Source organism: Gaeumannomyces tritici, assembly GCF_000145635.1.
Source record: "Gaeumannomyces tritici R3-111a-1 unplaced genomic scaffold supercont2.7, whole genome shotgun sequence".
NCBI classification, from domain to species: domain Eukaryota; kingdom Fungi; phylum Ascomycota; class Sordariomycetes; order Magnaporthales; family Magnaporthaceae; genus Gaeumannomyces; species Gaeumannomyces tritici.
In genome coordinates this window covers 1,169,297-1,180,882 of record NW_008804551.1, presented here as the reverse complement: position 1 = coordinate 1,180,882, position 11,586 = coordinate 1,169,297, and the positions used below count along the sequence as shown (strand labels likewise).

At 60.4% G+C, this 11,586-nt stretch overlaps 6 protein-coding genes across 6 annotated transcripts; 4 read left to right on the top strand and 2 right to left on the bottom strand.

Moving 5' to 3' along the window:
* Window positions 1-77: 77 nt before the first annotated feature.
* Window positions 78-2,406, top strand: GGTG_11716 (dolichyl-di-phosphooligosaccharide-protein glycotransferase). Its single transcript, XM_009229607.1, has 4 exons — window positions 78-534; window positions 614-724; window positions 836-1,554; window positions 1,622-2,406. The coding sequence occupies exons 1-4, from the start codon at window positions 390-392 to the stop codon at window positions 2,054-2,056; spliced, it is 1,410 nt and encodes a 469-aa protein (XP_009227871.1). The 5' UTR covers window positions 78-389; the 3' UTR covers window positions 2,057-2,406.
* A 1,715-nt stretch (window positions 2,407-4,121) lies between these two features.
* On the top strand, window positions 4,122-5,490 carry GGTG_11715 (pre-mRNA-splicing factor ISY1). Its single transcript, XM_009229606.1, has 2 exons — window positions 4,122-4,334; window positions 4,417-5,490. The coding sequence occupies exons 1-2, from the start codon at window positions 4,332-4,334 to the stop codon at window positions 5,209-5,211; spliced, it is 798 nt and encodes a 265-aa protein (XP_009227870.1). The 5' UTR covers window positions 4,122-4,331; the 3' UTR covers window positions 5,212-5,490.
* Window positions 5,491-5,811: 321 nt separating this feature from the next.
* GGTG_11714 (hypothetical protein) lies at window positions 5,812-8,033 on the bottom strand. Its single transcript, XM_009229605.1, has one exon. It carries the CDS (start codon window positions 7,809-7,811, stop codon window positions 5,934-5,936), a length of 1,878 nt encoding a protein of 625 aa, XP_009227869.1. The 5' UTR covers window positions 7,812-8,033; the 3' UTR covers window positions 5,812-5,933.
* A 696-nt stretch (window positions 8,034-8,729) lies between these two features.
* GGTG_11713 (hypothetical protein) lies at window positions 8,730-9,192 on the bottom strand (the record flags this gene model as incomplete). Its single annotated transcript, XM_009229604.1, has 2 exons — window positions 8,730-8,914; window positions 8,970-9,192. 2 exons carry the CDS (start codon window positions 9,190-9,192, stop codon window positions 8,730-8,732), a joined length of 408 nt encoding a protein of 135 aa, XP_009227868.1.
* Window positions 9,193-9,881: 689 nt separating this feature from the next.
* Window positions 9,882-10,226, top strand: GGTG_11712 (hypothetical protein; the record flags this gene model as incomplete). The annotated part of the gene is made up of 2 exons (XM_009229603.1): window positions 9,882-10,067; window positions 10,146-10,226. 2 exons carry the CDS (start codon window positions 9,882-9,884, stop codon window positions 10,224-10,226), a joined length of 267 nt encoding a protein of 88 aa, XP_009227867.1.
* A 222-nt stretch (window positions 10,227-10,448) lies between these two features.
* Window positions 10,449-11,387, top strand: GGTG_11711 (hypothetical protein; the record flags this gene model as incomplete). The annotated part of the gene is made up of 3 exons (XM_009229602.1): window positions 10,449-11,130; window positions 11,208-11,267; window positions 11,341-11,387. The coding sequence occupies 3 exons, from the start codon at window positions 10,449-10,451 to the stop codon at window positions 11,385-11,387; spliced, it is 789 nt and encodes a 262-aa protein (XP_009227866.1).
* Window positions 11,388-11,586: the final 199 nt, after the last annotated feature.

Below are 11,586 nucleotides of genomic sequence, written 5' to 3'. Positions count from 1 at the left end.
GGTGGCAGCCAACACAAGTCCTCGGAAAATCGTTCGGCAGGATCGGTCGCTGTGATTGGCCCGCCCGCTGCGGCTCAGTGAAGAGCAAGGGGGCCGCGGTTTCGAGCTTCCGACCCTGGCCAGGCCGGTTCCTTGTCGCACCCCTGCCAGCAGCTCGTCTTGGCAAAGGTTTACGTATCCAGAGGGAAGCTCTCTTCAGCACAGGACACCCACACACGTCCGCGGCAGAACCCCCATGCAACCAAGACATCGCGGCGCTTCCTGTCGCCAATTCTCGACGGCCTGAAAAAGTGTTTCCCTAAAACGACCACCAGCGGGATTGCAGGCTTCTCTCCCACCCACGCCCCTCGTTTTCTGTCTTTGAACAGCAGCGCGCAGCAGCAGCAGCCATGTTGCGCCCGGCGCTCTCGCTCCTCGTGCTGGCCCTCAGCTCCGCCGGCGCCGCTGTTAGCTCCAGCGGCAGCCGGCTGCTGGTGGTGCTGGACGACGTCGCGGACAAGGACAAGTACTCCAAATTCCTGGGCGACCTGACAAGTGTGTTCCGACCTTCTTGTTTCCTTGTCTTGGTTGGGGTTGAGAGTGCTAACCAATTATACAATTACCTCCACCATAGGCAGGGGATTCGACATCACATACAGCACTCCCAAAGCCGAGTCGCTGCAGCTCTTCCGTCTTGGCCAGCGCACTTACGACCATGCCATTTTCTTCCCGACCAAGGTCAAGGGTATGTTCGAGCTCTCCCCCAGCGTTCTCAATGACGTCTCCCAGCCGAGGCTGCCCCCTGGGTCCATGCCCGCCCCCTCCATAAGGTCCCTGAGCTAACCCCTCGCGCCAGGCCTCGGCCCCAACCTGACCCCGAACACGCTCCTGCAGTTCGTCAAGGAGAACGGCAACATCCTACTGGCCCTGTCGTCCGAGATGGCCGCGTCCTCGTCCATCGTTTCGCTGCTCCACGAGCTCGAGATCCAGCTGCCCGCCGAGCGGACCGGCCTGGTTGTCGACCACTTCAACTACGACGCTGCCTCGGCCCCAGACCTGCACGACGTCGTCCTCGTGCCAGCCCCGGCCCCCGTCCGCCCGGGTGTCGCCGATGTCTTCGCCGCCCCCGGTGAGGAGCGCCTCCTCGCCTTCCCCCGCGGCGTCGCCCAGACCCTGGGCCAGAGCCCGCTCCTGAATCCCGTCCTGCGCGGGCCCCGCACCGCCTACAGCTACGACCCCAAGGAGCAGGGCGACAGCGTCGACCCCGATCAGCTGTTCGCGGCTGGCCAGCAGCTGAGCCTAGTCAGCGCCGCCCAGGCCCGCAACTCAGCCCGCGTTGCCGTCGTCGGCTCGGCCGAGATGCTCGCCGACAAGTGGTTTGACGCAAAGGTCAAGCCGGCCGGCGGCGCCAAGGACGAGGTCGCCACTTACAACCGCGAGTTTGCCAGCCGCATCAGCGCCTGGGCCTTCCAGGAGCTGGGTGTCTTGCGCGTCAACTGGATCGAGCACCACCTGAACGAGGCTGGCGCGAGCAACGCCTCGAACCCGTCCATCTACCGGGTCAAGAACGATGTGGTATGTCCCTAAGGCACTGGCCCTTTTGTTCTAACCTAGTCAAATTGATGTACTAACCAGGTTGCAGACCTACACCATCTCGCTCTCCCAGTACGACGGCAAGGCCTGGGGTCCTTTCACCGTCCCCGCCGCCGACGAGCTCCAGCTCGAGTTCTCGATGCTCTCGCCCTTCCACCGCCTGCCGCTCAAGGCCGCGGCGCTGCAGCCGGCGCCCAAGGAGGCAACTGCCTACTCGGTCTCGTTCAAGACGCCCGACCAGCACGGCATCTTCAACTTCAAGGTCAACTACAAGCGCCCCTTCCTCACCAACATCGATACCAAGGACACCGTTTCGGTCCGCCACATGGCCCACGACGAGTGGCCGCGCTCCTACGTCATCTCGGGCGCCTGGCCCTGGATCACGGGCATCGGCGCCACCGTGACCGGCTGGCTCGCGTTTGTCATCGTCTTCATGTTCAGCGCGCCCGCGAAGAAGGCGTCGGCTGCCAAGAAGACACAATGAGTGGGGCAAGTTGGGATTTGTGAGGTCTCGTCATGGTTAGGCAGGGAGGGAAAAGGGAACTTAAAAATAAATGCAATAGAATCAACCAGTCACCCCCAAAGGGAGGAAACCACCGCGACAAGTTCTGGGGCGTGTATACCGGGTCATTTCATGGGCGACGTATTCAAACCCATGACAGTGTGAAAGAAGCGAGCTCATTTATTCTGGGAGCATATGAACGGTTGATGGATGGAAGAGAGCTACAGAGTGGGATTCCACATTTAGACCAAGTGATTGCTTGTTTGTTAGGATCACCTGTTACATTATCTTGAAGGATGTTGCTAGGTGGAAAAAATTGCGACTGATACCGATTTCGTCTCCTGAGCTACCTATTGACTAAGAGTCCCCCACACACATTACGACCTCTCCCCCAGAACGTGCTTCACCAGTATTCCCTGAAAAGGTAAGTTTTGGCATGTCATCAACAGTAGATAGAGACTATGGAAGCGACAAGGTGAGGAAGAAAAAAAAAGAAAGAAAAAGTAGTGGTGTGCCCTCAGATTAGCTCTCTTCAGTTCTCATTGACCCAGCAAGCGGGAGTCTCGTCCTCGCCGCACCCTGCCGCGGCCTCTCCAACCCCGAAGGGAGTGGACCAGCAAGCAGGAGCGTCGAGGAGAGTTCCTCCTGCCCATGCGCTTGGGTCTGCAAATTTGGCTTTTCGGACTCGTTGATCATCACCGGGCGAAGTTTGGTGGTGTAAAGAAAATGAGGGAACACGCTCCGACCTGAAAACACTCGTCCCCGTCCGGCCGCGAGTCCCAAAGCAACAACCAGCCACCTCTCGAAACCCCCGAGTACAAGGATATCTCCCCCCCTGAGCGAGACCGTTTGGGGTGTCGAAGAAGGAAAAAGGTGCGGCATCCGATTGAAAACTACTGTTTTGGGGATCATCGGCCGAAGCCTACGTGAAAGTGTTATGGGTCGTCATCGCTGCTCCTTCTTCGACCGGCGCCGAGAGGGGAGAAAGTCCCCACTGCTTGAAAGGAGAGAAGAGCGGGGGAAGGCGCCGCAGCGCAGATGCCAGGGCCGCTGCCAGCGCGGGTTGGGTTATCGAGGGGGGTTATGTCTTCCCACTCTGCTCAGATCTCTGTTCTTGAGGAACTCACACCATGGCGACGACGGGGTGTACCATTGGTTGGACGAGCCCGGCGTGCCATTAGAGTAGCGGAAGGTATGTCTTCCCTTGGATTTATCTTCAGCGCAGAGTAAGGTGGAGATTGGGATGTATTTGAGGGTGAAGTGGGTGTGTGTTGTGCGTAACGGGTAGATATGTCATGTCGGGAGATGAAGGAGGCGGAATCGGATTGAAAGAAAAGGAAAGCAACAGTCAAAGGAGCAACTCGCAGACCTAAAGAATCAAGAGGGAGTCCTGACAGCCTTTTGTTAGAAGAAGGACGAGGTTGGAAAGAGCTGACGAATGCCAGGGCCAGAGGGAGGATAAGAAAGTTGGCGGTTGGAATAGAACCAGAAGATATGCAGGGCAGACGATGCTACGAGGTGGGCGAGTAGGCGCGTTTCAGAAGACGATGGCACAGTGACGAAATAGGCAGAATATGGTCAGAGAGGGAATGGTAAAAGACTTGATTGCTTGTGTTGGCTTGGATGCCTGCGTGGGAGCGAGCTGGTCGCTGGGAAGAGCGAGAAAAAAGGAGGCGAGCGATCTGACGGCGGATGGATATCGCGGTTGCACGGTGGCGCGCGGTTAGGAAAAAGGGCAGACAGCTGGTCAGATTGGCGCATGGGGAGCGAAAGTCGGACGAGACTCGATAGAAGGTGAGGTGGTAGCAGAAAAACAGATTTGCAGCTGGTGATCTGTCGGTTGTACTTGAAAAAAGGCAACCGAGGTGGTGGTGCGGAAAGAAGTTCAACGCGACCAAGCTCTTGCAGGACGCGACTTCTAGTTGAATGCAGGGTCCCGCCAGGCTACAGCGCCCCACTCCCCGCCGCTGCAGCGGGGGCCCATTGCCGCTAATCGATAAGAAAAGCCGTCGCTGAGCCGCCCGAAGATGCACGTCAATGTCGGACAACAGGCGCAAGCTCCGACCCAAGGCTTTCCAGACCAGCCACCGAACCCGAACCGCTCAGCGCTTTCTCACCACGCACCGTCACCGTCTACCTCCGCACCAAGACACCGTCCTATCCCTGAAAGGCACAGAGCCCCCCGTGCCCGTTCAGCACGCCATCTTCACTTGTCTAAACCCGACAACCGCGTCCGGCGCGACGACAATTAGCTAAAATGGTACGACCCCCCCTGGGAATCCCCCCAGCCAGCACGGAGCGCGCACAAACTAACAAAAGCCCACCCCCGTCTCACCTTCTAGGCTCGAAACTCGGAAAAAGCACAGTCGATGCTGTTCCGGTTCCGCGAGGCGCAGGCCGCGGACCTGGGCATCATCGACGCGGGGCGGGCGCGGCGGCCGCGCAACATCGCGGAGCAGGACTCGGTGCCGGCGTGCGAGAAGTGGCGCGGCCACGTGCTCAAGGAGATCTCGCGCAAGGTGTCGCGCATCCAGGAGTCGGCCCTGTCCGACTTCCAGGTGCGCGACCTCAACGACGAGATCAACAAGCTCATGCGCGAGAAGCACGCCTGGGAGGCGCACATCCGGAACCTGGGCGGGCCAAACTACGCGCGCGCAGCCGGCGGTTCCGGCAAGGTTTATGACGAGGCGACCGGCCGCGAGATCGTCGGCGCCGGCAGGGGGTACCGCTACTTTGGCCGCGCCAAGGAGCTGCCGGGGGTCAAGGAGCTGTTCGAGGCCGCGGCGGCCAAGTCGGCCGGCGGCGGCGGGAAAAAGAAGGACGCGGGGGACAAGCCGCTCGAGGAGCGCGACGACCTGCGGAGGCAGGGCGTCGACGCCATATACTTTGGCTACGGCCCCGACGAGGAGGACGACGAGCTGCGCGAGTACGAGCGCGCCAAGGAGAAGGACGCGTTCGAGAACCTGGCGGCCGGCGCCGGCGGAAAGAAGGGCGGCGCCCAGGACGCCCCGCCCGGCTGGGAGCCGCTCCCCGGCGACGCGGGCGACGGCAACGCCTGGGAGCTGCCGACGGTCGAGGAGGTGCAGAAGGAGCTGATAGACAGGAGGAAACAGAGGCTACTGGACCAGCTCAGATGACAATGGTGCCGGCCTACTGTCTTCTTGTCGGCCACCTTGTTGTCGTCTTTTTCTTGTAGCATTCTAGGCTAATGATGGCGTTTGGCGTTCTGGTGCTTTCCTGTTATATCCTCAATTACTATCAGAGTTTGTTAAATGGACGGGCGGGGAAAAATAAACCGAGTATGCTGCACAAAAACAATGTCCATCGTGATTCCCAACTCCCAATCTCGTGGCGATTCCCCGCCCATATTGCACACAATGAAGAACATATAAATAAAAGCAAAGAAAAAAAAAGGCAAAAAGCTCACTCGGCCGTCGTGAAACAGCGTCGTTACGAAATCCCGCACTCGCAGATTTTGCTAGCTCTAAAATCGCCGTCACTGGACGGTTCGAATCAGCGAGCTTGGGGTTTCCTGGCCCTCACCCGTGGAAGACGGTTGTGACTTTGCGCCACGGTTTTGCCCGTTCGACCACCCGGTTTGCTGCTGTGAGCTGTTGGAAACCAGACTGCCAGCCGTGCCTATAAGGATCAGTGCCCGTGCGGGAGATGATTGTTTAGGTTCGGTGCCGGTGATATTGGGACATTTGATGCCCCCCGTGCACACAAAGGAGAGACGGTTCCAAAATGAGGCGGCACAGCCAGGCCGTTAACAAATACTAAAATCGTCACGCTAGATACAATTTATATAGTCTAGGTAAGAAATAACAAGCCCGCACACACACAAGATATTCAACCCACATTAACAATCTCCCTTCCAGTTCTCCTTGATCCAGCCAGCCATCATTTCGGAAAAGGTGCCATTGCGATAGACGGCCACGTCTTCCGGGCCGTACTCGCCGCCGGCGAACTTGAGCGCCAGCAGCACCCACTTCTGGATGAAGTCTATGAAGACCAGGTCGACCGTCTCGGGCAGCGGCTTCTTGCTCTCGCCGTCGGGTTGCGGGAAGGCGATCTCGGCCTGAACGCAGTTGGGCACGCGGTAGAAGGACAGGGGCGAGTGCACGGCGTCGTCGCCGTCGTCCGATATGTCGTCCTTGGTCGTGTAGCCGCCCACGAGGTCCGGCTTTGCGTGGTGGTGGCCCTTGTCGCTGCTGCCGAGCGGCTTTTGGCTATCATCGAAGAACGTGGTGCGCGCTGTAGACTCGCCGTCCTGCTCGGACGATACGACGACGACGTTCTGCCTCTCTAGGTTCCACTGCTCGGGCGCGGCCATGAACCGGGCGTCCAGGCCGGCGTCGGCGCCCGAGAGGATGGGCCCGCCCGAGTTGAGGAGCGTGATGACCTTTTGGGCGACGGCGTAGGGCACATCGCGCACGTAGTTGAGGCCGCTGATGAAGGGGCTGACGATGAGGGTCGAGTCGCGGGTGAAGGCGCCCTTGAAGACGTCGAAGCGGATCCCGCCCGTGTTGAGGATGGCGAGGCGGGGCACATCCTTCCGGTCCTCGCGGACGGCCACGGCCGGCAGTACCTCGGTCTCGAGCCAGGTGTAGACGCTGTCGTTGCTCGGGTAGGGGGCGCGGTTCATCCACAGGTCGCGCGGGGCGCAGCCGTAGCGGTCGTCGAGGCCGAGCTCGGACCGGGCGGCCGTGATCATGGCCGAGACCTGCTGGCCCTTCTTGGTCGGGAACGTCTTCTGGTCCAGACCCGTGTGGTGGTAGAGGCCGAGCAGGTTGTTGTCGATGTAGCGGCGCTGGAAGGTGAGCGGGACGCCGGCCTGCTCCGAGTTCTTTAGCAGGCCGTCGAGCGACATCCAGCCGATGGTCTCAAAGTAGCGCCCGCTAGCCACGGCGTAGGCGCGCGAGTCGTACTTGACGGCGTCGCGCACGTGCGCGTGCCCGCCGAAGAAGGCGACGGGCACGAACCAGTTCTGCTTGCGGATGGCGGTGAAGATCTGGCGGAACTCGGGCATGCGCAGGCCGACGTGGCCGACGACGACGAAGATGTCGGGCTTCTCGCGTATCGCCTGCTGGAACCACTTCTCCTTGATGGTCTCCTCGACGGGCTGCACGACCGTGTTGTTGGCGTTCCCGGTGAAGTCGAAGAGGAAGCCCATGGCGAGCACGTCGATCTTTTGGTTCTTGGTCTTGAAGCGCCGGAACCGCTGCGCCATGGGCTTGCGGTGGCCGGACCCGGGCTCGATGTAGTCGAGGTTGGAGGCGACGTAGCGGCCCTTGAAGTTGGGCACCGTCTGGTTCCATTCGCGGTCGGCGGCGTCGGCCTGGTACAGCTCGTGGTTGCCGGTACAGATGATGTCGACGTCCTGCTGGCGGAAGATGTCGTATGTGTAGCGGCCCTTGGGGGTTGATGCGTCGTACAGGCCGTTGCCCTCGACGCGGTCGCCCGTGTCGACGAGCAGCAGGTCGTGCCCCTCCTTGTCGGCGCGCGCGCGCATGTGCTCGGCGAAGGCGACGTAGTCGCCCCAGTCGGCCGAGTACTGCGACTCCTGCAGGTGGCCGCCGTGCCAGCCGTGCGTGTCGGTCGTGTGCAGGAAGTTGAGCTGGCCCCACTGCAGCTTCCGCATCGGCGCGGACACGGGTTTGGCGGCCCCGGGCTGCATGGCCCGGCCGCCCGTGGCCAGCAGGGCGGCGCAACCAAGCAGGGCAGCGGTGGAGCGCATCGTGGGCGGGCCCGGCGGGTGCGAGGGGGAGGCGGTGGATGGGGCGGGACGTGGACGTGGCTTTGGGGCGACTCGGCTGTTTGTTGTCTACCTGGTCATGGCACTACTGAAGAAACACAGTGCCAGCCCTAGCCAGAGTGACTGGAACGATGGCGGTTAGGCATGTATGGTTGAGAGAAGCTCAACGAGACGCACGAGGTCGCGATAAGGCGTTAGCTGCAGCCTGTAAGAACCCTGATGGTTGCCCCAGACACTTGACTCGGGATGACGCATCACTGTGGAGACGCGTTCCTCCCCCACGGTGCGCATGACTCGCGCACGGCGACCTCGGAGTGATTGATTGGCTTTCGGGTGTTGCCGACTGCCTGATTCGGACGGCACCTTAAGCACGGCCCATCGAAACAGTGAGGCCAATCGGGTAGTATATTGAGACCTTGGAAGGTACGCCCACCACAGAAAAGGCGGCAGTTCCGTCTAAACAGTAGAAGGGTTGCGAGGATTGGAAGGGCAGGAATAGCAACAGGAATAAGCATAAGAAGAACGATATAAAAAAATAAAGAATAAAAAATAAAAAATAAAAAAGCCAATATCATCAATCATTCTAATCCTTAGGATTTGTAAAACTGCCATCTTTTTTATACTAGGCGTGGAAGGTTGGGAGAAGGTAGGCATTGCAAGTATTGGTAACCTGCCGGCTTAAGTTTGTGTTTACTGTGTACGTCTTCAAGCTCTCTCTCCAAAGAAGTAAATCTCTGCTCCCGTGAGCTACAAAGTCTCGTGAATGATACATAGGTTAATGAAAGAACGAGACCCCATACAAAGAAAAAAACAGCGGTTTCGGGGAAGATTCTGCCTAGAGGCCGGAAATCGACACAGGCTTCCCCCAAAGCAGCCTCTACCAGTCTGGCGCTCGCCTGCTTAGACCGGGTGGACATGGGGTCGCAGGGCGTCGCCCAGCTGGTTAAGCTGACCCTCGCTCAGACCAGCGTACTGCAGGCAGGCTGAGCCGTACACGGTCGGGTAAGGGGGAGCCACGCCGCAGCCGCCGGTCAGGACAGTGGAGAGGACCATGCAGGTGGGCGGGACGTTGTCGAAGCGCGCAACTAGTAAGAGACGGACACGGGGTTAGCTGTCTGTCTGTCTGTCTGTCATGCGAACACATTTCCAAGGTTTCAAAGTGAACAACATTGGGCCCGCAGCATGACGGTCTCGTTGATGGCCGGGATGACGGAGCCCGCCAGGTCGCTGACCTCGAAGGGCTCGTCCGAGAAGCGCCCCAGCTGGCAGCTCCGCCGGATGACGTAGCAATGGATGACGGGCCCGAGGCCTTGATGGCGATGCCGATGGCGCCGATGACGACGGGCAGGACGATCTGAGGCATCTTGACGGATGGAGTGGGTGTCGGGGGCTGGGAGGCCGGTGCTGTAGCGAGTGTGTTGGGCTGGCCGCCTTCGAGTGTTATAACCAAGCACTGCACGACAGATGGGAACCGTGAATAGAGGTTTGCATGTATAGGATTAGTTTTATCACCGAGGCTATTCTGATCATCAAGACGACTCAAGATGCTCTTAGTGCAACTTGACGAGATTCTTGGATCCAACCTGCCAGAGGTATCCCTGCATCTCCCCTGGCCGGGGCACCGGGCCGATAGGGCTGCCGCGTTTCCAGAAACAAACGTGAGCGAGGTGCAAGATGCGCCATCCACTGGTGATGCCAAACAGTGAACTTTATGATGCAACCACCCTCGACGTCTTGGCGCTGCCGGCCTCCCTCTCGGCAAGGCGGAATCACCCCCAGCCCCAGGCGGGCCCAGTTAAAAGGGCGCTACATTGTCTGCCAAGTGCGCTTGTCAGCGGCTCGGGATGACGGATGAGGTAGTCAATGTCTTCCTTCGCGACCTTTCTTGGCGTATGGCCTTGCAGGTGACCCCTCATGCCAAGGGGGTGCTGGTGGGCGCCGCTTAGGGCTGAGAGTCGTAGCCGTCGTCGGGTGGCCTATAGACGGGCTGGCATGCGTCGCCCTCCATTTGGGGAATCAAGCCGACGGCCATACCAACCCCTGACCCCGATAATGGCGCTCTCCAGTTTTGCCTGGCCGGCCTTTTGGCTCTCCCTTTCGCTTCTCCTGTCCTTTCTCATCCTGCGACAGCGGGAGAAGCTGCCGCGGCATGTCCTGGCCGCCCTGCTCGTGGCCGTCGTGGCTATCGGCCTCCTGGGGGCTGACATCGAGGTCCTGCGCAAGCTGCCGTCGCTCTCAGTGCACATAGCCGTCTGGGGGACGGCCCACACGACGTCTATCCTCTTCCTCAGCCCGCAGACAACCACGACAGGCTAGCCCCTCGCCGAGCAGCTCAAGGTGACGGTGCAGATCTGGGTCAACATCTGGAGGCTCGACGATCACCGGCTCAGCCGGTAGCCGCCAGGAGAGCCGTCGTTGCGATACCACCAATTTCGCTCCTTGTTCGCCATCTACCACATCTTGATGGGGTTGAGACTCTGGCTTTATAACCGGTATCAAGTCGACATGCTCATCGTTTATTGGTTAGAGCAAACGGCATCGGCATCGCCAACTTCCTCCCCGAAAACCAAGGCCTGATGCCCCGAGCCGATGCGGGCCGACCTCGTCCTGCGCGCCATCATGAGTGTGCACTGGATGTGGTGCACCCAGTACGGCCTGACGGCGGCGCGCCACCTGTGCGCCGCCCTCTTCGTCTCGGTGCTGGGCTGGGACCCGCCCGAGGCCTGGACGTCGCCGCGGACGCTCTTCGGCTCCTCTTTGGGCGCGTACACGCTGCGGCGCTTCTGGGCCGTGTACTGGCACCGCCTGCACGTGGCGCCCTTCTCGGCCTACGACCTGCGGCGCATGCGGCGGACCCACGGCGGCTACGAGCGCGTGCCGTCCGAGTCGCCCCGCTTCTACGTCCAGCGCGCCAGCGCGCGCGTCTCGGGTCCCGCGGGCGTGGGGCTGAAGAGGAGCCGCTCGCTCGTGCCGGGGAGGAGGTCGCCCAGGGCCGCGGCCGTGCCGCTCGGGCTGTCGGGCAAGGCTAGCAAGTACGGCATCCCGACGTTCGAGAAGAAGGCCGAGAGCGTCTTCGCCATCAGCGGCGCCGGGTGGACCGCCGGCCCGGGCGGCGGCGGCGGCGGCGGCGGCGGCGTCGTGGCCAAGACGCGCGACGACAAGGGGGACACCAGACACACGCTGGACGTGACGGCCGCCATGCCGCGCGGCCAGTTCGAGATGCTGGTGGCGCTGTGGTGCTGCCACGTGTGGGAGTTTGTCACGACAAACGCGCCCAAGACGCACGAGGGCATGGACGGAGGTGAGTGTCTAGACTTCTGGGCCAGCTCATACTGTCCATCAGGGGCGCAGTAACTGACGCAAGCTTTGAAAATCTAGTGGCAAGGAAGATGAAGCTAGCCAAAGAATTTGGATGGACGCCAGGCAACACGGGACCAGGTATGTCGCCGTCACAAGGGGTGATACATAGCCAAAATTCCTGCCATGACTGTGAGCTGACAAGTGCTTCCAGCGGGTGGCACCATGGGATTTGGCGTCGGCGGCGGCGGCGGCATGTAGGCTTAGACGGCCAAGAGGAGGCGCTGGTGGGTGCAAAGGCTCGTGTGCTAGATATCACGCAAATTAAACTTGGACTTTCCCTTGACTGCGCTACTCTGGCCTCCACTGCTTCTGGACTGTTGGAACTCTACTGCATGAAGAGTAGGGTCTATCTCCAAACTCACACGCGCTGTCGTACAATTGCATCACATGTGCAGGC

Coding starts and splice junctions, on each gene's coding strand:
- GGTG_11714 (XM_009229605.1), bottom strand. CDS start 7,811: ATGCGCTCCACCGCTGCCCTGCTTGGTTGCGCCGCCCTGCTGGCCACG.
- GGTG_11716 (XM_009229607.1), top strand. CDS start 390: ATGTTGCGCCCGGCGCTCTCGCTCCTCGTGCTGGCCCTCAGCTCCGCC. Junction 535..613: donor ATTCCTGGGCGACCTGACAA/GTGTGTTCCGAC, acceptor CCTCCACCATAG/GCAGGGGATTCGACATCACA. Junction 1,555..1,621: donor ACCGGGTCAAGAACGATGTG/GTATGTCCCTAA, acceptor ACCAGGTTGCAG/ACCTACACCATCTCGCTCTC.